Consider the following 24,369-nt stretch of genomic DNA (forward strand, 5'->3'; position numbering starts at 1 on the left):
ATGTCTACAAATGCGGCACCGCGCTATGAGCTTGTAGATCTGCTATTTTTGAAAAATCATGAAGATTTGTGCAAATCTTTGAATATATGTTTTTAAAGCGAACATTTGTAACTCAAATCTTTGCTTCTGAGGGGTCCCTGGAACTAAATATTTTGAGATGGGGGTCCACGGCCAAATACATATAATTTTGGGTGGTCCTTGACATGAAAAGGTTTGAGAACCACCGATATTATAGCAACTTCTAACTGTTTCAGAAAACTGTTAGGATTTAGAATACATTTGTAGAATCGGGCCTCAGGTCTTAATGGGTTAAATTGAGTTAGTTTGATTAACCCCCCCCCCCCCCCTCTTATCCTTTCTGTCTCCCAGCTCAACCAGGTGGGTGAGGACCCTCTGAAGCGGCCGGTGGTATACGTGAAGGGCAACGACGCCGTCAAGCTCATGAACATAGTCAACAAGCAGAAAGTGGCCCGCGCCAGGATCCAACACAGACCTCCCAGGGTAAGATCTCAAGCCGAAAGCAAGACGCATGTGCGCGTGTGTGTGTGTGTGTGTACTTTTATTACTATACTTCTGACTATACTTCTGGGAAAATGTTCAAGTATATCGTTGCTGTCAGGCAGAAACCTCTTACCTATATCCATATTTTATACTTTTTGTGTTTTTGAGTGGTGCCAACCACTCCTATATCTGACTTTGTCTGTGTGTCCGTATGTATGTATGTCCAATAAACAAACATTGATGACAACATCAATACGGGGCTCATCAAAGGCACCACTCTCTTCACACAGGGTGTGATTTTTTGGTAAATGAACACCCTACTTGATCATACAGTGTCACACACAAGCATCAAGAGTAGCAGATCTGCAAAGTAACAGTTTTGAACCTAATGAGGTTTCCACCCAACAGAGACGATAGTAGAATTTGAGTATACTTAGTTAAGTGGCAGACAGTGTCACGTACAGGAAAATAGCCCATCTCTTTGGCTGTTTTCGGCTGTTTTCGATGCCGTCCTAATTTTTTTTATCCCTCGCACAACTATAGAATTACAAACGTGTGTGTGTGTGTGAGAGAAAGACAGAGAGACACATAATGTGTGTTATGCTAGCAAACATGTTTGTGCGACCCCCCCCCCCCCCCCCACACACACACACACACTACAAAAGCAGAACAAGTTAACGGATATGAGGAACGGTGAAAAATTCCAGCGGGGAAATCTGACCCTTCCTTTTCTTCTCCTCTCTCTCTCGCTCTCTCTCGCTCTCTCTCGCTCTCTCTCGCTCTCTCTCTCTCTCTCTCGCTCTCTGCCATCGAATCGCCCCGAGGCGGAGGACTTCTTTTTTTTTTCTTAGCAGCACTCCGAGAGATGGATATCAGCCATTCAAAGAGCTGTTTGTTTGCTTGAAGTATTTGATAAGGGACCAGCACATTTTGAGGTCAAATAGCTTGACATAATGAAAGCCCGAGAGAGAGCGAAGCCCCCCCCCCCCCCCCCCCCCTTCGACCCACCGATAAAGCAAAGACACTCTGACCGATTGGTTGAACGAACTTGTTACTCTTAATTATCTGACTTCAAATCAATATCGCCATTATTTCAAACATTTGCCCTTTTCGCTGTGTGTCGCAATACGCTAAATCACTGTTTCTCCACGCCAGGTCTTGGGACCACCAGGGGGTCCTCAGAGTTACTAAAAGGGGTCCGCCAAATCTTTGTATGATAGGATCTTCTTTTTTTTTTTTACATTAACCACTTGAACCCTTGCATCCCTATTTTGGGGGGAACATTTGCAGAAAATAGCCGATCTACAAGCTCGGCTATTTTGGGCGAATAGGTTTGGTGTAGAGGGGAAAAGGAGTACAGAGCCAACGGTCAAGTTTACTAAGTATTGAACGTTTAAATGGTATATAGCGTAGATTTCGATTATTATTACAAAACATACATTAACCACTTCAGCCCTATATAGATTCGTCCATTTAAAGATAGCCGATCTACAAGCGTGACAAACATTTGACAAAAAAAAATGTTATGTGACAAAAAGTGTTTTTTCCCCCTCTCTCTCTCTCTCTCTGGTCCCTGTTCCACAGCAGCCCACAGAGTACTTTGACATGGGCATCTTCTTGGCGTTCTTCGTGGTGGTGTCCCTGGTGTGCCTCATCCTCCTCATCAAGATCAAACTGAAGCAGAGGAGAAGCCAGGTTAGTGACGTCACAAATATATACTTAGAATACCCAAAGATTTTGCGAAAATAGCAGATCTACAAGCTCCCAGCGTGCTGTTGACGCGTCGTGAGCTCATAGTTTACTTTTTATCGGGCACTTTTTTGTACTTTTTGTTGTTTTATTTTAATGTTCGAAATAAACATTAATTCATTCATTCGTTCATTCATTCATTCATAGTTAATCCACCCCTTATTTATTATAATTATTATACTTATAGATTATACCTGTGTTTACAGGTATAATCAATCATGATAACAATCCATACATTAGTAATTATAGGGAAAAAAAGAAACTGATATAGAGCGTCGCAGTTCCCGCCCACTTCCAGTTGCCGGAAGTAAATACTCAATGCATTTTTCCCATTGACTTTTCCGAAAATATTTATATAAATTAATTTAAGCCTAGAATCAAGCTATCCAGGATCCTGGTGAATCATGACCATAAAACGTTTGATTCTGTGAAAAAACTTTTTTTAAAACGGGTGAGCAACTGCGATGCTCTATTGATACCAAGAACAAAGGGATTCTACTGTTGCGCCTCAGCCTTAAACGGCCAGTCCTGTGCGTCACAAGGGTAGGGACAATAGATGCATGAAGAGACGAACGCTGGAGCAACACGGACAATTCATTATTATTATTAGTCATGACTCTGTCGTTGACTCTGAGGAAGGTCGAAAGACCGAAACGCCAGTCAACTATTACTTGCACTTGAAAAATAAAAGGCTTAAATTGTCCGTGTTGATATTGATACCAGTATGTAAATATCTGAAATGATCTTTGTGTGATCTTTGAGTGTGCGAGAGGTTAACAGTAAAAAAAAAACTGCAGCGTTTTGAATTTGTCACACGTCCTTCCTCCTCCCGGTTCACAGAGCTCTATGAACAGGATGGCCATCCAGGCCCTGGAGAAGATGGAGACGCGCAAGTTCAAGGCCAAGGTCAAAGGTCAGCGCGAGAGCAGCTGCGGGGCCTCCGATTCGCTGAGCAGCAGCTCCACCTCGGACTGCGCCATCTGCCTGGAGAAGTACATGGACGGAGAGGTAACGGAAGAGCCCCGCCCCGTCCGCCTCCCCCCCCCCACTGCCTGTGGAATAGCATAGGACGCTGCTTTCTGTCTTTTCACTTAGGACCCCCCCCATCTAGTTTGATATGTATTAGGCCACGGACCCCCTTTTTTTCTTCTCCTGGGACCGAATAGCGGAAATAGCTGATGTACAAGCTCACAGCTTGTAGATCTGCTATTTCCGCTATTTTTAAAACTTTGAAAGTCGTTGAAAAATGTCAAATATTTGTGACTGTTTTTGACAATAACGACATGCCCCAAATAGGGGACGCCAGGTTGAAAGTGGATGAAAGCAATTTTGTGCAACATGTTTAACATTTTGGACTACATCCAAACCATTGGTTCTCAAAGTGTGGTCCGGGATGGTGAGGGGAGGGTTTCAGGGGGTCCCCAGCAAAAGTAGTTAATGTAGCATCATAATCATTGTAACCACTTTATCCATTTATATGTTGGCTATTCAAAAATGGCAGATGTACAAGCTCATAGCGTGTCGATTCTGCTATATTTGAAATTTCACGAAAAATATCTAATAAATCTTCTCTTAAGGGGGTCCCTGGCACAAAAAAAAAAATTCAGATGGGGGGTCCACGGCCAAATCATAGAGTTAAAAATGATAGAGAGGGCACCGGATATCCCCTCCCATCCACTTGCAATGAGGTGCTCACACGGCGCATGAGCCGAAATCACCCCTTCTTCCTGGGTTGTGAAATGTGATGGGCGTGGCCTATTTGGGGCCACTGTGACACGTTATGCGCCACAGAAGCGCAGCCCCGCGTGCAAGCTTGTGAGTCGAGCCCATTGGTCGAAAACCGTTTTACATGAAAGCTTGTTCATGTACAGTACAGTGGCCCCAGGCCGGTTTGAGCTGCAGTACCTATGAATGGCCAGCATGTCCATTTCGCTTCAATGCAACCCACTGGGTTCAGGGTTGCCAGATCTGCTTATTATAATTTCCCCGCAAGATTTTATTTGAGAATAGCAGATCTACAAGCTCACAACGCGTCGCGTTGTCCAGTGTGCAGAGGACGCGTTGTGAGATTGTAGATCTGCTATTTTCAAATAGGTGATGTATATGTCAAAGTGCTCATGTGGCCCATTGTCGCTTCTTTTGGGCTGGTTTTCCTAGGCCTGGTTGCTTGTTTCTCGCACAGAATCTGGCAACACTGACTGGGTTCTGGGGGCTTGGGCCAAAATAAATATCACAAAAAACTTTTGAGAACTACTGTTCCAAACAGAGAAGGCCTCACTCTCTCTCTGTAATCTTTGCCCCCCCCCCCTCCCCATGGGGGCCCCAGACGCCAGGTTGGGAAAGCCAGATCTGGACAATGGGGATGGAAGTTCCCTGACGTTGCCCATGGGGCCCTGAAGCCCTTAACGATCCTCTTTTCTTTTGACACTCTTCCCGGTGCCCGTTTGGTGAGAAGGAGGTGCGGCCGGGCCCCCTCGTTCGTTCATCAGTGCACCTGGGAGAGATAACGGTATCCAGTGCACTATCGCGGCGGCGGGGGCTGTGATTAGGGCTTCCTGTTTTCCCCAAGCGCGTTCTTCCTTTAATCCGCCACAGAGTCATTGTCGAAATACGTGTCCCAGACCCTAATCTGGGCCTTTGAGGATTTACTGTAACAAGCATTGCTCATCCTCGTCGGAGGAGGGGGGCAAACCCCCAATACCCAGGAGGGGGAGCAGCGAGCTGTGTGTGTGTGTGTGTGTGTGTGTGTGTGTTAATATACTTGTGAAGGCCAAATGTCCCCAGAAGTATAGTAGAATTTGAGAAATACAAATTGTGAGGGCAATTTTCCTGGTCCTCAAAGAGTTACACAATTATTTTTTTTAGGCTTAAAATTAGGAAAAGATTCAGGTTGGAGTTGGGGTTAGATTTAGACATTCAGAGGTTAGGTTTTGGGGTTAGGGTTGGAGTTATGTCTGATTTTATACTTAGTTGCGTGCCGGTATCATGCACCGCAAATAGCCGTTCTACAAGCACACAATGCATTGCAGAGCGATGTGCTGTGTGCTCGCAGATCAGCTATTTTCAGCCTTAGAGTTAGAAAAAATAAGAATGGCGTTCATAAAATCGCTGTTCTAAAATATTGATGTCCTCACAAGTATAGTAATACAAACGAGTGTGTGTGTGTGTGTGTGGTTATGTGTCTCCTCAATAAGGACACGAAGAAAACAACAAAGCATGGCGCCAGTATTGCACAGAGGAAGTGGCGTTATAAAGGGCTGAATGGCATCAAAGCCATTTTTTCAGGAGTGAACTCGGCAACAAAAGGTTGGGGTGGAAAACAGCCCAAAGATGAGTCACGTTTTAAGGCACAGAGAAGAAGGAGAAAAAAAAGAGCGGGTGGCAGCCAAACAGCAGTGGCTGAAACACATCAGCAGCCATGCAGTGTTCATTTTGTACAAAATGTTCGTTGACAACCTTTTTTCACTGACTGAATACTAAATAAAAACGTACCTATGAATACATATACTGACAATTTCGTCAACAATAAATAAAAAAACTAGACTGAAATGTTAGGGAGGACGAGTGGACAAAAGAGATCCAGTAGAACTAAGACAATTCATTTTATGCTTGGCTGCGCATGGGTGTCACGCTCCGAAAATAGCCTTGCAGCTTGTAGATCGGCTATTTACGGCATGCAGCCAAGTACAAATCAGGTATTAATGCCCCCCAAAATACATTTTAGTCGACTAAATCAACTGTAGATTTCGTTGTCTTGAATCTTGTTATATTTAGTCAACTAAAACTAAAACATTTCAGTTGACTAAAATGTGACTAAAACTAAATGGAATTTTATTCAAAGAACTAAACTAAAGCCAAATCAAAATGAACACTGCTGGCTTGTTGTGTCCTGGCATTGCTCGATGCCAGTCTTCATATCTGCATGCCATGATTTGATTGCCATGCTTTTCATTTCAACGCTCAAAGGTAAAGAGCCTGCCTACCACCGCGGAGGTTGTGGGTTTGAATCCACCGTGGTGCATCAGGCTTTATCGAATGTCTATACGAACACAGTTGGCCCGTGTGCGGGGGAGGGGAGGCTGATAATTGTCACTGTGCGTAATCCGAACATGCAGGTTTTAAACACGCATCTTCTCTTTTTGGGGTCCCTGGCGCAAAATATTTTCAAATGGGGGTCCGTGGCCAAATACATTTGCAATTTGGGCGTCCTTTACAGAACCACTGGCTTAGAGGTTAGGAGTCATCAACATCCTATTGCTGGGTCTATACTTTATTCTCTATCACTGTGCTGCCACCTGCTGGACATTCAGGCATACTGTACATCCAAGTACATTGCAGTTCTCTCTGCTCTCGGGAAATGGAAACAGATTGCAGTTTGTAACTGCAGTTGTTGTTTTTTAACAAGGTGCATCTGTTCTTTTGTTGTAACATGACAGCACTGAAGCAACGCTCTTCCTCTGTGCATAATATGCCATGGTCCCTCTTTGCTTTGGGATGTGTTATTCAGTCTTTACGCGCACATTAATAAATAGTCCAGTGTGCAGAGGAGGAGAAGAATGTAGACGATAAAACTGTGTGGAAACAATTTGGAGATTTAGAAAATAACTGCTGTGCAGAACCAATGCAAAGACTTCAGGGCAGTCCTTCCTATTGGGACAGATGATTTGCAGCAGGCGTGGGTTCGTCTGTGCCTGTTTCTCCAACTGTTCTAGCCAATACAAAGAATTTAGATGTCACCACCACACGTGTTGGTAGGCGGAGATCAACCAAACATTCTGGCTACGCGAGACTATATTTTGATTTATATGATGATGGGGTAGGAAAGTTCCAGACAGCTATCTATCAATCAAACTTCTTTTTTTTTTAAAGAAAGTATGTAAGTGTAACCCTAATTTATATGTTCACAACAATCCCGGATTAGGCCTTTAATGTCTGGTGTGCTGTTGTGTTTGGTCCCGTTTAGGAGCTGCGGGTCATCCCCTGTGCCCACAGGTTCCATAAGAAGTGCGTGGACCCCTGGCTGCTGCAGCATCACACCTGTCCACACTGCAGACACAACATCATCGGTGAGTTCCTGCAAACCACACGATCTGGGCTTTGATTTTAAGCCCATTCAATCCAGGAACGCATCTGTGTCATTAAAAAACAAAATGTTCTATTCAAAAATAGCAGATATACAAGCTCATATCTATGAATTTTCACGATCAGGCAAATTCCCAACACACTGAACTGAATAGTTTATGTTTCCTGTTTGTTTCCAGAACAAAAGAAGGGCAACGTGGGCCCCGTGTGCATGGAGCCGGGCAACCCGGTCCACGGCCGTCAGCAGAGGGTGGTGCTGCCGGTGCACTACCCGGGCAGGGTGCACCGCACCGGGCAGGTGACCGCCTACCCCACCCGCACCAGCATGGACCCCCACGGCAACCCCATCACCGTGCTGACCGTGGACCAGCATCCGGACCCTCAGGGCCTGTACCCGGCCCAGTCCACCGCCGCCTTCCTCCGCGGCTACCACCCCACCCTCCACCTGGACCACTCGCTCAACCCCCACCACTGCGGCCTGGAGCACCGCGGGCCCCCCGCCTACCCGCCCCAGCCCCACCACGCCGCCTTCAAGCGGCCCAAGTTCCACGGGCGCAGCTTCTCGCGGGCCGCCTGCTTCTCGCAGTACGAGACCATGTACCAGCACTATTATTTCCAGGGCTTGACTTTCCCTCAGCAGCCCGAGGGGGGCGCCGCCCAGGGGCCGGCGGGGGCGGGGCCGGGGCCGCTAGGTGGCGGGGGAGGCGGCGGCGGTGGACCGCACAAGGCTCACCACGGCAGGGCCTTCCAGCAGGGGCTGCTCTACCCCACGGTGGTGCACATGGCGCCCGCCACCGGCTCGCGCATGGTGGAGGGCGGGCCGGCGTCGGGCCTGGGCTGCTACCACGGCCACCGCTCGGTCTGCAGCGGCTACCTGGCCGACTGCCCCGGCAGCGACAGCAGCAGCAGCAGCTCGGGCCAGTGCCACTGCTCGTCCAGCGACTCCATGCTGGACTGCACCGAGGTCAGCAACCAGGGCGTGTACGGCAGCTGCTCCACCTTCCGCAGCTCTCTGAGCAGTGACTATGACCCCTACGTCTACCGAAGTAAGAGCCCGTGCAGGGGGGGCGGCGGGGGGGAGGCGGGCGGCGGCGCCGCGGCGTGCACCGCGGCGACCGCGGAGGACTCGCTGACCCCCGCCCCCTCGGGACACGACTGCCTCCAGGCCCCTCCTCCCGGCGGGGCGCCGGGGGGGTACAGTTCGGGGGACCACCTCTCCAGCTGCAGCCTGGAGCCCAGCTACAGCAGTCGCTCGTCACTGGAACCCAGGGAGCACGGCAACGCCAGCACTACCTCAGCCGGGCCAGCGGAGGCCGCCGGAGCGGACAAGGGAAAGGGGGCGCAGGGGGAGGACTTGTCGGGGGAGGCGGGGCACGCGGCCACGGCGGCGGCGGCGTGCAGCTGCTGCTTCGAGGTGCTCCCGCCCAGCGTGGAGTGCAAGGGGCAGGACTCGGACCGAGTCGGGCCCCTGGCCTCGAGCCGCTGTCACCGGGGGCCGGATTTTCAGAGCTCGCCCCCCAAGAACTACTTTTCCCCCGACCACATGTGCGGCGGCCCCGCCCCCTCGGAGCAGATGAGCTACGAGGGGCTGCCCTGCTGTTTCTACAAAGAGATGAAGGTGCACCGGGCGGCCGCGGCGGCCGGGCGCTACGCCGAGGACTACGCGGTGAACGTGCAGTACGCACACCACGCCCACGCCGACTCGGACGCCGCCTGCTCCGGGCAGGGCTGCTGCGAACTCAGCCAGAGGATACCCATAATTCCCGAGGACACAGACTGTGAGTTGGGCGTGATGGGGCTGGAGAGCCAGAGCAGCTTGCTGCCCGCGGCCGTGGAGGCGGAGGCGCGGCCGGGGGAGGGGTTCTTCTCCTCGGGACAGTTCAGGGGTCCGTCGTCGTCGGCGTACCCCCAGGAGGAGGAGAGCCGTACGCTGTTCCACCGGCCTCAGTGCGGCGGCGTCCTCGGCGCTTCGGCGAACTGTACTTCCACTAATGAGGGGGGGCTCTGAGCTCCCGGGGAAGAAGGGACTCAAGCCTCATTTGTACTCAGGTCGCGTGACTGTGTCGTGCACCGGAAATAGGCGATCTACAAGCTCTCTGAAAAGACGTTGTGCCAGGGACCCCCCCATAAGAGAAGATTTGTGTTGTTAAAATGTTTCAAAATTATCACAAATCTTTCAAAACGATTCGAAAGTATCGCATCTACAAGCTCGCAACGCGTCACATATGGAAGCGTTGTGAGCTTGTAGTATCAGCTATTTTCGGATAGTGGTTGTACTGTTTCTCGTTTTGCGGACCCCCTTGGAACCCCCTCAAGAACCCCTGGGAGTCCCCGGACCCCCACTTTGAGAACCACAGGCGATGCGATTTGACACTTTGTGAGCTTGTAGATCTGCCGTTCATGCCGCACGACACCGTCGCACGACCGAGTATGGGACTCTGCCCAGCCGTATTCTTCGGTACGGAACCAGTCAAGTCAATCAATGAAACCCTCAAGTTGCCTTGTTGTTAAACCCTGCTCGCTGAATGTTATCATCTTAGAATAGGCTCTATGCACAGCAGCCATATTGGAAAGAAATTGGGCCTCTTCCTTACTTCCTTACCAGTGATACTAATGAAGGCTCTGTTCCATTAAAGGACAACTTTGTTTTTTTACAACCAAGGTTTATATTTTAGCTTGTAATTAAAGTAAATAAATGATGATTGTAATTTTTTTTTCATTTACTGCTTTCTATAGTTTTAGCATTTTTTGCGATATTTTTTACAGTGGGCGGGGGCATTCTGTCCGGTGGCTAAATATGCCTTTTTTACACAATAAAAAAGGTCCGGCTGTCTGAGATGGCCAGATGTGAGTTATTGGGGGCTAGAAGAGCTACTGTAAATAATAATAAAGAAAACGCCGGGTTACTGTGATAAAAAAAATGCATATTTAGCCACCGGACAGAATGCCCCCGCCCACTGTGAAAACACTCTAAAAAAGATTGTGAAAATTGCTAAAACTATAGAAAGCAGTAAATTTAAAATTTTTAACACTCATCTTTTATTTACTTTAATTACAATCTAAAACATAAACATTGGTTGTAAAAAACCAAAGTTGTCCTTTAAGTGTAGCACAGGTTCTCAAAACTTTTAATTGCAAGGACCCCATAACTCTGAGTGTGTACAAATGGAACCTTTGTGTGTACAAACAGGTCCATTTGGTTCCATTTGTACACTGTCAGAGTTACACACCCGTAAGGGGCCATTTGGAACCCTCTCAAAGAACCATGAGGGTACCTGGACCACACTTTGAGACACACTGGTGTAGCAGAGTGTTTCCAGTGAGCCAACATGCACAATATCAGCACCCTGACTCTGTTTGACCAGAATGGAACAGAGCCTTCATTAGTATCATTGGAAACAACCTATGAAGGAGAAAGTAAGGAAGAGGCCCGATGTCTTTCCAATATGGCTGCTGTGCACAGAGCCTATAGTGTGGATTTCTACTGAAAAGCGAAGGCCTGAACGTTCTCTCCATATACACACTATATTATTATTCAGTTCATTCCTGTGGCCGCGACCGTCTCAGACCCAAAACCATGTTGCCATGGAGAGGAGACATAGAGTTCTGCTACAAATATGGATGGAGGTTGATTGCTGTAACCAGAGTGGTTGGTGTTGGCATTTAGATGTAGGCTATCTGTCACGGGTCAGGATTGTGCAACCATAAGTAGTGACTCTGTAACTGGGCCCAGTTTTTTTTTTTGGTGAGATTTTCAGACTTAGAGAGACTAGACTCCTTTTTCCCCCCCTGTGCAACGTGTTTGAGGATTTTTTTTTAATTTTAAGTACGCTTTTCATTCTTGTCACACAAACATTTGCATGTACATGCACAGCACACGTTATGTAAATGTACGTGTACATGTTGCCTGTAAAGCTTCAATAAACCACCAACTCAGATAGACAGGTTAAATGGATATAGCTTTACCAAAACAGAAAGACATGATTGTTTTTTTGTTTGTTTATTTTTTATTTTTTTTTCAAATGCAGGGAAGGGTGGGTCTTTCTCAATGTCTGTGAGCTACACAGCCACACACTCAGAAGATGAAGCTATATAGTCTAAAAACAAGAAGAATGCATAGAAACATGAATGCATAGCTGACACTGGTCTCAGTTCTATCGAATACGGAATGAGTTTGTTTTATGCATGTCTTCGCTGTCAGGCAGAAAGAAACCTTGTACGTCCAAAATTGGTTAAATATTTATACACAGCACACAGAGGGAAAATAGCCGATCTACAAGCTCACGTTCGGCAATTTCTGCTTCTTTTGTGTGACACTCTTGTCCGATAAAGATCATAAGAAAAAAAACATACAATGTTTAAATATGGAGATACAAGGTTTCTGCCCGACAACAACGATATGCATTTCTGTCCAGCTGTGGCCTAGCTGTTCAACACGTGCCCAGACCAACACAAAAGCCTTATGCTGGTTATTAGCCTTGGAAGCACCATCTAAAGACATTGTGCCACTTCTGGTGAGATGGAGTCCATATAGTGACATAGTTGATTTGGGTCAATAGAGCTCTTTAAACATACATTTTTTTAAGCCCTTAATAGTTTTATTTTAGCCGACACTTCAAATACTATCAAATATCCTCCACACAGTAAAAAACCCTGTGTTCATTTAACTCTGAAAGTGTAAAAATGGACCCGTAAGGGTCCATAAACGGTGTATGAAAACGTGCTCTTGATTTTGTTGGGCTTTTATGGTTCTTGTATGTAAGGCCAAAGGATAATAGCTGGAAAAAAGAAAACAAAACGTATTCATAAGGGTTCCTTATTGTACTGTGACTATTTTTAGTTATTTTTGCAGAAGTTATACAGGAAAAATCCACAGCGTTAATTAACTGTGTACAGGTGGAATTGAATGGACCTCAAGGGTCCATTCGGTTCCACTTGCACACTCTCGGAGTTAAATTAACGGCGAGGATTTGATGGTGTACACATCCAACAGAGTATATGTTTTGAATTCTATCACACAGTACATAATACATGCTTGCGATATCCGACGTTAGTCAATTCAGGCCTCTCTGTGTCCTGCAGACTGTTTTTATACTGTTTCTATGAAATGTACTCATTCTCTTCACAGAGGCAAACCTTCTGAAAAAATAATCCTATTTATAAAGTTAACCCAGTGCTGTAATCAAGTGGAGAATCTAATCTTGCCTTTTGCATAGAAAAAAATGTACCTACTGCAAGTATAAAAAGCCTGATTTATACTCGGCTGCGCATCGTGTCTCACGCCCGACAATAGCAGATCGACAAGCTTGACGCTTTGTGAGCTTGTCGATCTGCTATTTTCGATGCGAGATTCTGCCGCCCAAAGTATAATTCAGGCGTAACATTTCGGGGTACTTGAGTCACTATTTAAATTTTTGTTTTGTATTGTTTCTAGCACTTAAGAAGATTAAAAATGTGTACAAAAATTAATATTTTTTAATTTTTTAAGAATATAATTATTTTCTGTCATTACCATTACAAATGTTTTAAGGAAAGGCTAGAAATCAATCTGTGTATATTTCTGTACCTGTATAGCAACACATTTCATAAATGGAAATATGTTCTCTGAATATTTATTTACTAATATATTTATCTTTAAGCCATGTCTTATGTTCAGAGTGTATGAACGTATTGGAGTTATTTGGTTGCTTTTTATTTTGAGAAAAAATCACTAACATGAGACTTTGTATATACATGGTAATTGCACACAAGACGATTAAATATTCTCTGACCAAAAACTGATTTTAAAACTTTAGTACCATACAGTTTTGTAATTAAAGTGTACAAAGATCTGTAAAATATACAGTTTTATTCAAGTAAGTGATGTTGTGGTGTTTTCTTTTCATTGCCGTCATTTGAATTCCATATAATTTCCTTATTTCTAGAGAATTCAGATAAATGTAATTAATGTATACAGTCCATTTACGTAGATGTTTTTCCTCAATGCTTTATCTTCATGCTAGACTCTTTTCATCCGTTTTTGACTTTGAGTGTGGGTGCGCCTCCTCTTCTATTCTATATATCTTATATTTTAAAGATGCGTTCTCATGTATAATGCACTATCCTGAGAAAAGAGAGATAACCTCATACCACACTGTTAAAGAACATGAAGTTGTTTATCTCCATCAGGCCAAAAGGGGTGTGTGTGTGTGTGTGTGTGTGTGTGTGTGTGTGTGTGTGTGTGTGTGTGTGTGTGTGTGTGTGTGTGTGTGTGTGTGTGTGTGTGTGTGTGTGTGTGTGTGTGTGTGTGTGTGTGTGTGTGTGTGTGTGTGTGTGTGTGGCTAATCTCGCAAACTACTAGTCCGATCAGCGTCACACTTGTGCACGCTGCCAGCAGACCTTTTTTTGGACAATAACCTTTACCCATTTTTCTCCCCAATTTAGTCATTTTGCCGATTAATTCCTCCCCACACACTACTGTGTGTTGTCACTGCTGTTGTACCCTCCGTCCTTCTCCTCCCGCCCACCACTCCCTGCTGACAGGGGCACGTACTGCGGCAGCAGTATGTGCAGTGAGTGACACACAATCACCCTCCCCCGAATACGGGCCAAAAGATTTCAAAAGTTGAACCGTACTGTATGTCATACAAACTCTATTTTCCCCCCATCTGCAGCATAAACTTGCATCAGGGTAACCATCCAATTCTCTAAATTGTCCAGTTTGTATATATTAAAAAAAAAAATATATATACAGTATATGTATTACAGTATATTTTGGTTAAAATAAAAACATTTGTTAAAAGCTCTACATTCTGATTGTAATAACTGCTATTCCTGTGTTCGGTAACATCTCCCCAGCTCAGAAAATACATTTTCAGGTGGTTTGCCAATTTCAGTCAATCAGATCAGGAAAGAGTACCCATTGTTCAGCTTATGTTTGATAGTGTTCCAGTTCCAAATTCTTCTGCTCATTTCTTTGTGTCAGCACTTCTAATTTCACTTGTGTATCCTGTGTAAGTTCTCCCTCCTGATTGGATAAAATTGGTGTCTCAACCTGAAAATTGTTTATTTTTTGGTTTAAAGAGCTGGTCCGACAGGGAGACCCCTGTTACTGAACATACACTCCATAGACATGATTACTAACAGAATATAGAGCTATTTAACACTTATTTTAACACATTTATATATATCACCTTCAATGATCAGCATCCTTTATCATAGCCTTTCCCCCACTGCCCTGTGCCTTTTCACACACAACGCCAAAACATTGTCATCACATGCACCACACAGACACAACAAGAATGCATTCTTACAATGCACACAAAAATACAGTGTTTTCATTTTCCATTCAAAAGTGAAATGTGGTGATGCTTGCATTTCACTTAATGTAGATCACCCCAATAAGGTTGTTGAAAGGATTTCTTAGGTTTCCTCATTCATGTTTGTAAAGTATAATCAGTGGTGGAAAGTACATTTACTCTAAGTGCTATACTTGAGTGCTTTAATTGCTTTTACTTTACTGGAGTATTAACAATTTTCAATACCACTACATCTCAGAGGCAAATATTGTAATTTTATTCCACTACAATTATTTGAAAACTTTAGTTAGGCCCCCTAGTATCTTTGTAGATTTTGATAATTATTACAAAACTACATTATAATCACAACTTTGCGACGCATTGTGAGCTTGTAGATCGCCTATTTTCAAAGGATTTTTATACATTTGAAAACACCTAAAAACACCTGTGTAATGAGTACTTTTACTTTTGATACTATAAGTATATTTTCTTGCCAATACTTTTCTACTTTTACTAAAATCAATTTTGAAGACCGGACTTTTACTTGTAACAGAGTTTATCTATGTTGTGGTATTGTTGCTTTTACTTAAGTAAACACTTGAGTAGGCTACTTCTTCCATCACTGAGTATAATAAATTAAATTTCAACGTTTACGTGTGCGTGCGTGCGTGCGTGCGTGCGTGTGTGTGTAGCCGTGTGGTTTGACAGAACAGGACGTTATGACCATCAAACTGCTTGGTGAGACCAAAGACATGCTGGACAGGTAAACACCACACCAAAGACAGTGTGTGTGTCTCCAGTCCAGACTTCAGCACTGTTCTGAACACCTGTCTGAACCAAGGATTCTCTCGTCTTCTTCACAACCTGGCCGAGTTCTTCCGCCCGCCTCCCGATGACTTTGCCCTCAGCTCTGCTCCTGATAGGTCAGCTCCCCAATTGGCATGTCTGTGGACCAACCATGATTATTTTCACTACAGATATTTTGTCCAAGTAGTACTAGTAGCCATCAATGGCTCTACTGTAATATTTAGTTGCTGTATATATAGTGTGATACAGTACACTGTATATACTGTATGTGTAAATAAATTAAGAAGAATTGTCTTTCATCATTCTAAATGTGCGGACTGAATACAGTTTTCATCATAAATACTTTGTGTCTAAAACAGACAGTGGCAAACAGTGTGGACTGGGACTCTGTCTTCTTCCAGTTTTTAAGAGTTTTTAAAAACAATATCTTAATAGTTATAGTGCATGGTGTGAAGGGCCCTTCAACTTAGCCTGGGTCCGGGACCAGACGAATCTGCCAGTGCAAAAAGAAATTGCCCGTGGCGATTTTCCTCATAGAAGCACCAGACTCATATCCACGCAGTGATATAGTCTGGCTGCGCGAGGCTACCTTCAACTGATACTGTGTCCGTCTCTCCAGTCTGTCAGCAGTCAGCCTGCCCCTGGCTAAGGTCATCCCCATCGTCAATGGTCAGATCAACAGCATTTGCAGTGAAACACCCAGCCACTTTGTCCAGGTAACGACTCAACTCAATGTGTTCAGTTAGCCTGGCTTCACTTTGGTCCAGTTAATAACACAGTATGTACAATTAGTCTGGTTTTACCTGGGCCCAGGTAAAATCCATTCCTTGGTGCACTTCCTTAAAAAAGGTCCTTAGTTTTAATTTCTGTATTTTACTGTGCACCCTTTCTCAGTCCATTGTACCCTCTCAACCCGAAGATGAAATACCTTGAAACTAATCTTGCAAAGAAAGGAAAGTGAATTACATCCATCTTTATTATCGTCTCTGTTGGGTGGAAACCTCATATGTCCAAAACTTTTACTTTTCAGGACTCAAATTCAAAAACAGCAAAAGTTGCAGATCGACAAGCTCAAAATGCGACACTTTGTGCTGCGGTTGGAGCTTGTGGATCTGCTACTTTTGGTGCTTTTGTGTGACGGTGTGGTATGATTAAAACTCAAAAGGTTAAAATATGGAGATAAAAGGTTTCTGCCCGACAACGTTATTCTTCGTCTCTCCTCTTCATGTCTGTCTGTCTGTCTGTCTGTCTGTCTCTATCTCTCTCTTTCTCTCCCGGACTTGCTGATGATAGACCGGGTGAAGGAGTTTGCATCCATTGTGTATGAGACCTTCAGCACGCCGCAGGAGTTGCAGAAATGAACCAGGAAGAAACAAACTGTACGAGAGGACGAGGAGGAGGACAAGGAGAACAAGGAGGAGGGTGATTGCTATGAGCCGAGAGGGACGGAGATGGGAGTAGAACACCATGCAACGTTCACTCCTTCCTTCTCTCACTCTTGGCACCCCATAGTAGCTGCAGAAATAAACAGGCTCGAGGGGAGAATGGGAAAAGAGGAGGATTTGGAGAGGGAAGAACAGAGAGAGAGAGACAGAGAAAGACATGAGAAGTGTGGAAGACAATTCTTCTCCCATCTCTCTCTCTCTCTCTCTCTCTCTCTCTCTCTCTCTCTCTCTCTCTCTCTCTCTCTCTCTCTCTCTCTCTTTAGTGGTGGAAGACTGTATTTGCATTTCCCACATTGACAGTTTGTAGGGAACACCTGTCGCCCACAACAGAGTGTTTAAAAAAGGAGGGTTTCGGGCAACTCACTTTGAATGCTCCAAACTTTATTGATCAAGAGTAGCAGCAACATTTTGATCTTCACTGTGTTCTTCAGAAACATGTACTGTAGGTCAAAACGTTGCTGCTGCTCTTGATCAATAAAGTATGGAGCATTCAAAGTGAGTTGCGAGCCCTTCATTTTTTTATGATTTCATTGCCCTTGCAGTTAGGCTCAGCACCAAAATAGGAAGATGTGTGTTAAATTGTTCTTCAGTGGAATATTTGGACATACACATCATAATCATAAGACACTAATGTGGCACAGTCTGACATCCAACCGCATCTTGGCAAGTGGAGTTCCCAGGACTGGCATATAGTATGTCATAGAACAGGAACTGAGTGAGTAATGAAGACAGAAGAGTTACTAAAAAACTATTTAAGATGCGTGCGTTGTGAGGCTTGTAGATCAGCTATTTCCAGTGTGAGACGCCATCATATAACAGAGCATTGATGAATTAGGCATTCGTTAATATGCTTTTGCAGTTAATTGCGTGCCTGTGCGCTGTTGATCCTGTTGGCCAGTGGGACCACTTTGAGGGGGTTCCAGGGGGTCCCCAGCTGAATCATTGATAGTTAAGACCAAATGGACCGGACCCACAGGTCTGTAACTCTGAGTTTATAAATGGAACCATATATAGACCCTTACGGGTCCATTTGGTTCAATTTGTACAGTATTAAGAGTCATGAGGGTCTTTGGCCTGATACATACCAAACTGGGGGTCCTTGAAATTAAAACGTTTGAGAACCACTGCTGTTCGATACACACAGTTACATGTACTTATTGTGCTGTTGGCTGCAAGTTGGTGTAGCAGTTAGTGTGTGTTATATTCTCTTAAATCTTTCATAACTATTTAGTGTGGTTGCCCTAACAGGCCAACCAGAGTATTGTTATCCTCCGAGGCCATAACAGTTTATTTTGAACCGCATATCCTCCCACAATTTGTTTTTCCCAATTTAGTGCCATTATGTCAAAATGACCGGCTTCACCGGGAATCGTGTGCTTGTATTTTGCTAAGAGATTGGTTTCATAGTTTAATTGATATTGATTTATTAGTGCATTAAATGTCCCCTTCCACTTTAATGGGAAAATGAAGAAACTCCCATTCAAGTATTTATTTCTCAGATACCGTAAGGGCTAGAGTTTCAAGACTTGGAGGGGTGGTTCATGATTTAGTCCAAAATTATTGGAAAAAAATTACACCAGTCGGCCTCATGGTGGCGCTATAACAGCCCACTTTACGTTTTGGCCTATAACTCTTGAACCGTAGGTCGTAAATTAAAAATATTTTTCCCCTAGATTCCTTGGGTCATGACGCATTTGTGTCAGGATAGATTTTCCGCCATTTTTAATTTTCATCAAAACACACTTTTAGCTCCTCCTCCCACATATTTTGTCCAAATTTTCTATGTCAAAAATCAGTACACATGATCTCTGGGCCCATGCGATAAACATATCCAAACGGCATTTTGATAGTCCTTACCGTTCGTCCGTAAATGGCTTCCAAAGTTAGTGGGAGGGGCCTGTTTTACCAAAAATGCCAGAAATCACGAACGAAACGTCCGGTGAATCCCAAATTTGAATCACATGTTGAGGATGGTTTACTCAACAAATCCCCAAAAGCATTTCCATTTTGATCCATAGGGGGCGCCACAAATGCACAAAATGTAACCGAGGCAAAAACATGATTTTTGGGGGGATCAGTCCTCTCAAAATGAAATAAAAGCGATATCAGGAGTGACGTGACAATACGATTGGTCTGTTACATTTGTGGGAGGGGCCTATTTATTTAGTGGGAGGGGCCTATTTCCTAAAATCCAAACGGCACGTATCACGAAGGCAGGATCCGATCGGCACCCGATTCGAATGGCACGTCGCACGGCCTCCGACGGTATTCCTCCCGGTGTATCCCTCGAGTCGTGATACGGTCGGCGCAACCACACTTTGCAATTTCCCAGAATTGCGACGCGTCTAGTTATGGATGCTATAAATCAGTAGAGACCCCCACATTAACGTATGCTTTATGGCCACGGACCCCTAGGGACCCCCTGGCCCAGGGGCCCCCATCTGAAAAATATTTAGTGCCAGGGACCCCCAGAAGAGAAAAGTTATGTTAAGAAATTCAACATCATTCAAAATGTTCCAAACATTTTCAAGATGTTTCAAACATTTTTAAAAATATCAGATGTACAAGCTCGCTGCGCCGCCTCGAAGTGACGCGCTGTGAGCTTGTAGATCTGATATTTTTGAATGGCCAAAGTATAAAATATGGATAAAGTGGTTAAAATGATTGTGATGCTGTATTTTAAATTGAATCGATTTTTTTTTGTTTTAAAACATACTGGTTTTAAATAGACAATTTATTCAAATATGTAAATATACACGATTCACATATGCAAAGTACAAAAGTATTCACATTAAAATATACTTAAGTGCTGAAAGTAAAAGTACTCATTTTGCAGAATATCCCATTTCACAAGTTTCCAAATGTGTAAAAATGCTTTGAAAACAGCAGATCTACAAGCTCACAACGCATTGTGAGCTTGTAGATTTCAAATAGCCTAAGTATGCATAGGACTTGTAGTGGTTAATGCATGTTTTGTAATCATATTAAACATCTATAAAGTAACTAGTAACTAAAGCTTTCAAGTAATTGTGGTGAAGTAAAAGTACAATATTTGCCTCTGAGATGTAGTGGAGTAGAAGTAAAAGTATTGAAAATACTCAAATAAAGTACAAATACCTCAAAATTGTACGTAAGTACAGGAGTACATGTACTTAGTTACTTTACACCGCTGCTCTGCACAGGTGAAGATGATTTAGTGTTGATGAGTGAAAAGCAGTCTGTGGGGATCTATTCACTCTGCAGGATGAAGATCCGGTCAGAAAACGCAAATGGTTTGTCCATGTGACGTTCGTTTGAACGTGTTCAACGCACCGGATCCAGTAGGCGGGGCTTTAAACCGGATGTGAATACGGATTTAAAAAAGAAGAAGAAGAAGTACGTCTGCTTTCAAACATTTTAGCTTGCACCACGTCGCGCCGCTCTGCTGAAGGTAATGTTTGATTTATATCTAAAGTTTAAACACTCACTGTGTGGGGGTTTGTAGATCTAACCCTGCCATATGTTCATGTGTGTTTATAAATCTACTTTAGTCTTGGATCAAGACGGCCCGTCAGGGATTGTATTATTTATGGTGATCGAGTCTGATGTTTGTTGGTAGTTTTAAACGGATCATAAATCCTCATAAATCCTCAAATCGGATGTTACCCGTCCATACGGGTCTGTTGTGTTCCGTAATATTACGTAGAGTTTAATAAAGACGCGTCTTAGTCCCGTGTGCGTCTGAACGCCGTTCTAGTTCCACATTTACATGGACATTTACCTGCTGCAACAGCCACTTTACCAAATAGTTTGTGGTTCTGTGTTTAAGGCTCGTGCGTCTATACTTATGTATGCATTGTAAATATAAAGTGATTATCTTAAAGCCACAGATGTTATCCGTACATACGGGGTGTTGGTGTTCAGTTAATGTTCAGTATAGATTAATAAAGAAGTGTTTTAATCCCCTCTGTGGATGAACGTCATTGTATTTCCTGGATTACATGGGGTGTAATACCGGTGTTCACCTGCAACAGCGCCACTTACACCCATTGAATGATATATACAGTGATGTTCAGACAGACCAGATTGAAACATTTATTTATCGAATAATGCGGAATATTACCGAACATAAAGGGTCTGTATGGTGGGATAACATCTGTGGCTTTGGGATAAACACGTTATATTTAGAGTAACATACATTTATCAAGATGTTTGAGACTTTAACATGGAACCAACTAACAAACACTATTTTTGGAGAGTGTTAAGAATGTCAAAGATAGGATAATGATAATAATGTCATTTTATTTGTACAGCACTTTTCACATTTCATACTTTTCATGAAATATCTAGAACAAAACAAATGTAAAAGCCTAAGGATCGAGATTAAACTGAGCTAAATTGTAACATAAGATAAATAACACTCAGGCAGGATAATAAGTAATCTAAACTAAATATCGATATCAAAATCGATAAGAAATCTGAGTCTTGATCTAAGGCTAAGATGAAACTATAATATCGTCTCTATCGGGAGGAAACCATAGAATGTCCCAAACTGTTACTTTTCAGGATTAAAAAAATGGCAAAAGTAGCAGATCTACAAGCTCAAAACGTGTTGCTTTGTGCCACGTTTCAAGCTTGTAGATCTGCTACTGTTGATGGTACTACTTGAAAATGTGTCCACATTTTTCAATGTTTTTTTAAAGCGAACATTTTTAACACTAATATTTGCTTCTGGGGGGATTCTACAAATGTCTTCTAAATCAGTGGTTCTCAAACTTTTTTGTGCCAAGGACCCCCAAATAGACATTTATTAGCCCGCGGACCCCCATTTGAAAAGATAAGCCAGGGACCCCCATAATAGAAGATTTTTACGGCTCTCTAGCAGTGATTTTCAATTTCAAAGACCCCCAGTTTGACATGCATTAGGGCTACAGACCCCCATTTAATGGCATGTATGTCTCTGGGACCCCAATTCATATTGTAAAATCAATGTTAATTTAACTCTGAGAGTGTACAAATGGAACCAAATGGACCCATAAGGGTCCATTTGGTCCCTGTCCATCATTTAGCTGGGGACCCCCTGGAACCCCCTCAAGTACCCCTGGGGGTCCCCGGACCCCACTTTGAGAACCAATGTTCTAAATCATACGTTTTTTGAAAAAAACTTATGTTGCTATAATCAAACTTTTTCATGTCAAGGACAAGGACCACCCAAAATGATAGGTATATTTGTTCCAGGGACCCCCCAGAAGCAAAAATTTGAGTAAAAGAAATTCAGAAATTTTCACAATTTTTCAAAAAATAGCAGATATGCAGGCTCATAGCGCCGCACTCGGTGAGCTTGTAGATCTGCTATTTTTGAATAGCCAAAGTGTAAGATAATGGTTAAAGTGTTTACACTGACGCGTTCCCGGTCTTAAAGGGTTAACACTATAGCATACATGGGCAACTGGCGGCCCGGGGGCCACACGCGGCCCTCACCTTAACTTAATGCGGCCCGCAGGTTAATAGTGATATATGTTATTGATTTCAGCTGTTCCAATTCCAAACATGCAATCATGGCCCGCTTTAATTACTCCAGTCTATATTATTAGTTCAATGACTTTATATCCAATGTATTTGTATTTAAGTTCATAAAGTTAACTTTTGAAATTAAATTTAAATAAAAGAAATTAAATAGAAAATAAATTAAATTAAAAAAAAAAACTGTCAGGATTCCAATTCCAAAATAGCTGATCTACAAGCTCAAAACGCGTCGCGATGCGACGCGCTTTGAGCTTGTAGATCAGCTATTTTTTGCTACTTTTGTGTGACATACTAGAATGACGAATTTAACCCATTAATACCTGGAACTGTGTCATTTTTAGATTTCTCAACTCAACTCAACTTTATTTATATAGCACATTTAAAACAACCACAGCTGCCACAAAGTGCTGTACAGTGCATAGGTAATACAGTATGTAAAAACAGATTTGAGCTAAAAAGCATTATTTTACACTTTGGGCTATTCAAAAATAGCAGATATACAAGCTCATAGCGCGGCACTGAGTGCCGCGCTACGAGCTTGTAGATCTGCTATTTTTGAAAAAACGTGAAAATGTGTGCAAATCTTTGAATATATATTTTTTTAAAGCGAACATTTTTAACTCAAATCTTTGCTTCTGGGGGGTCCCTGGAACAAGATATTTTGATGGGGGTCCACGGCCAAATACATATAATTTTGGGGGTCCTTGACATGAAAAAGATTGAGCACCACTGATATAGAAACATACGTTTTTCAGAAAACTGTTGGGATTTAGGAGACATGTAGAATCGGCTTCAGGTCTCAATGGGTTCATTTACAAAAAAAGTAAAAATATGGAGATAAGAGGCGTCTGCCCGACAGTAACAATAATATGCAATGTGTCCCTCTGGAGTGAGTGTGGAAATATAGTGGCCCTATACACCATCAAAGTTGTATCACCCCTGCACTATAGCCTACTTAAAAACTGTATTTTCTATTATTGTTATTATTATACAATATATTAAATTTAATGTTGGTATATATCTGTGTCTTGCAGGTTAATCATGTGACCTTCTGCAGAGTGGACTAAATCTACTTCATACAGTGAGTTAAAAACGCTGAGTCATGGCTCCTAGCTATGACTCAGCGTTTGACTCACTGTATGAATGCTTCAGGGAAGGTTCAAAGGATGGATGGAGTCATCAGGAGATAGCTGGTAATAGAGTGTCTGTAACTCAGGACAAGGGGCTTGAAGATGGAACCTCGATGGCGTCGACGCAACAACGAGGCCCTGAGAGCTGAAACGTATAACGGTGCCAACGAACGTTCTCCGTTTGAGATACAAGGCGTACGGTGCTCGGGACGTGGTGCCATACAACCTACGCGGCTCTATTAATACCAGCTATCTTCAACCACGCGGCGGGAGGCCCCGCACGGTACGTACCTGGATCACACCTGGCCAGCAGTGGTGGAAAGTAACTAGGTGCATTTACTTGAGTACTGTATTAAGTGCAATTTCAAGGGATTTGTACTTTCCTTGAGTATTTCCAAATTTCAATACTTTTACTTTTACTCCACTACATCTCGGATCCAAATATTGTACTTATTACTTCACTACATTTATTTGAAAACTTTATTTTAGTTACTTTGTAGATTTTTACTATAATTAAGAAAAACAATTATTAACCACTTCAGCCCTATATACATTTTGGCCATTTGAAATTAGCCGATCTACAAGCTCACAATGCGATGCGACGCATTGTGAGCTTGTAGATCGGCTATTTTAAAAAGATTTTGATATATTTTGAAAACTTTTGAAACGGGATATTCTACATAATGAGTACTTTTTATTTTTGGTACTTCAAGTACATTTTGATACCTGTACCTTTGTACTTTTACTCAAGTGAATTTTGAATTCTGGACTTTAACTTGTAACAGAGTATTTCTACATTGCAGTAGTGATACTTTTACTTAAGTAAAAACAAATCAGTATTTTCTTCCACCACTGCTGGCCATTATAAACTAG

The 24,369-nt window shown here is 43.2% G+C and overlaps 1 protein-coding gene across 1 annotated transcript in view; it reads left to right on the forward strand.

Moving 5' to 3' along the window:
• znrf3 (zinc and ring finger 3) overlaps window positions 1-9,960 on the forward strand; it is a 109,554-nt gene extending 99,594 nt beyond the window's left edge. Inside the window, exons 4-8 of the mRNA XM_084056138.1 lie at window positions 370-501; window positions 2,086-2,196; window positions 3,091-3,258; window positions 7,214-7,316; window positions 7,512-9,960. Coding sequence (XP_083912264.1) covers window positions 370-501; window positions 2,086-2,196; window positions 3,091-3,258; window positions 7,214-7,316; window positions 7,512-9,340 — 2,343 coding nt within the window. The 3' untranslated portion in view covers window positions 9,341-9,960. The remainder of the gene's footprint in view (window positions 1-369; window positions 502-2,085; window positions 2,197-3,090; window positions 3,259-7,213; window positions 7,317-7,511) is intronic.
• Window positions 9,961-24,369: the final 14,409 nt, after the last annotated feature.

Source organism: Gymnoscopelus microlampas (genome assembly GCF_963454915.1).
Source record: "Gymnoscopelus microlampas genome assembly, chromosome: 4".
In the NCBI taxonomy this organism is placed as follows: domain Eukaryota; kingdom Metazoa; phylum Chordata; class Actinopteri; order Myctophiformes; family Myctophidae; genus Gymnoscopelus; species Gymnoscopelus microlampas.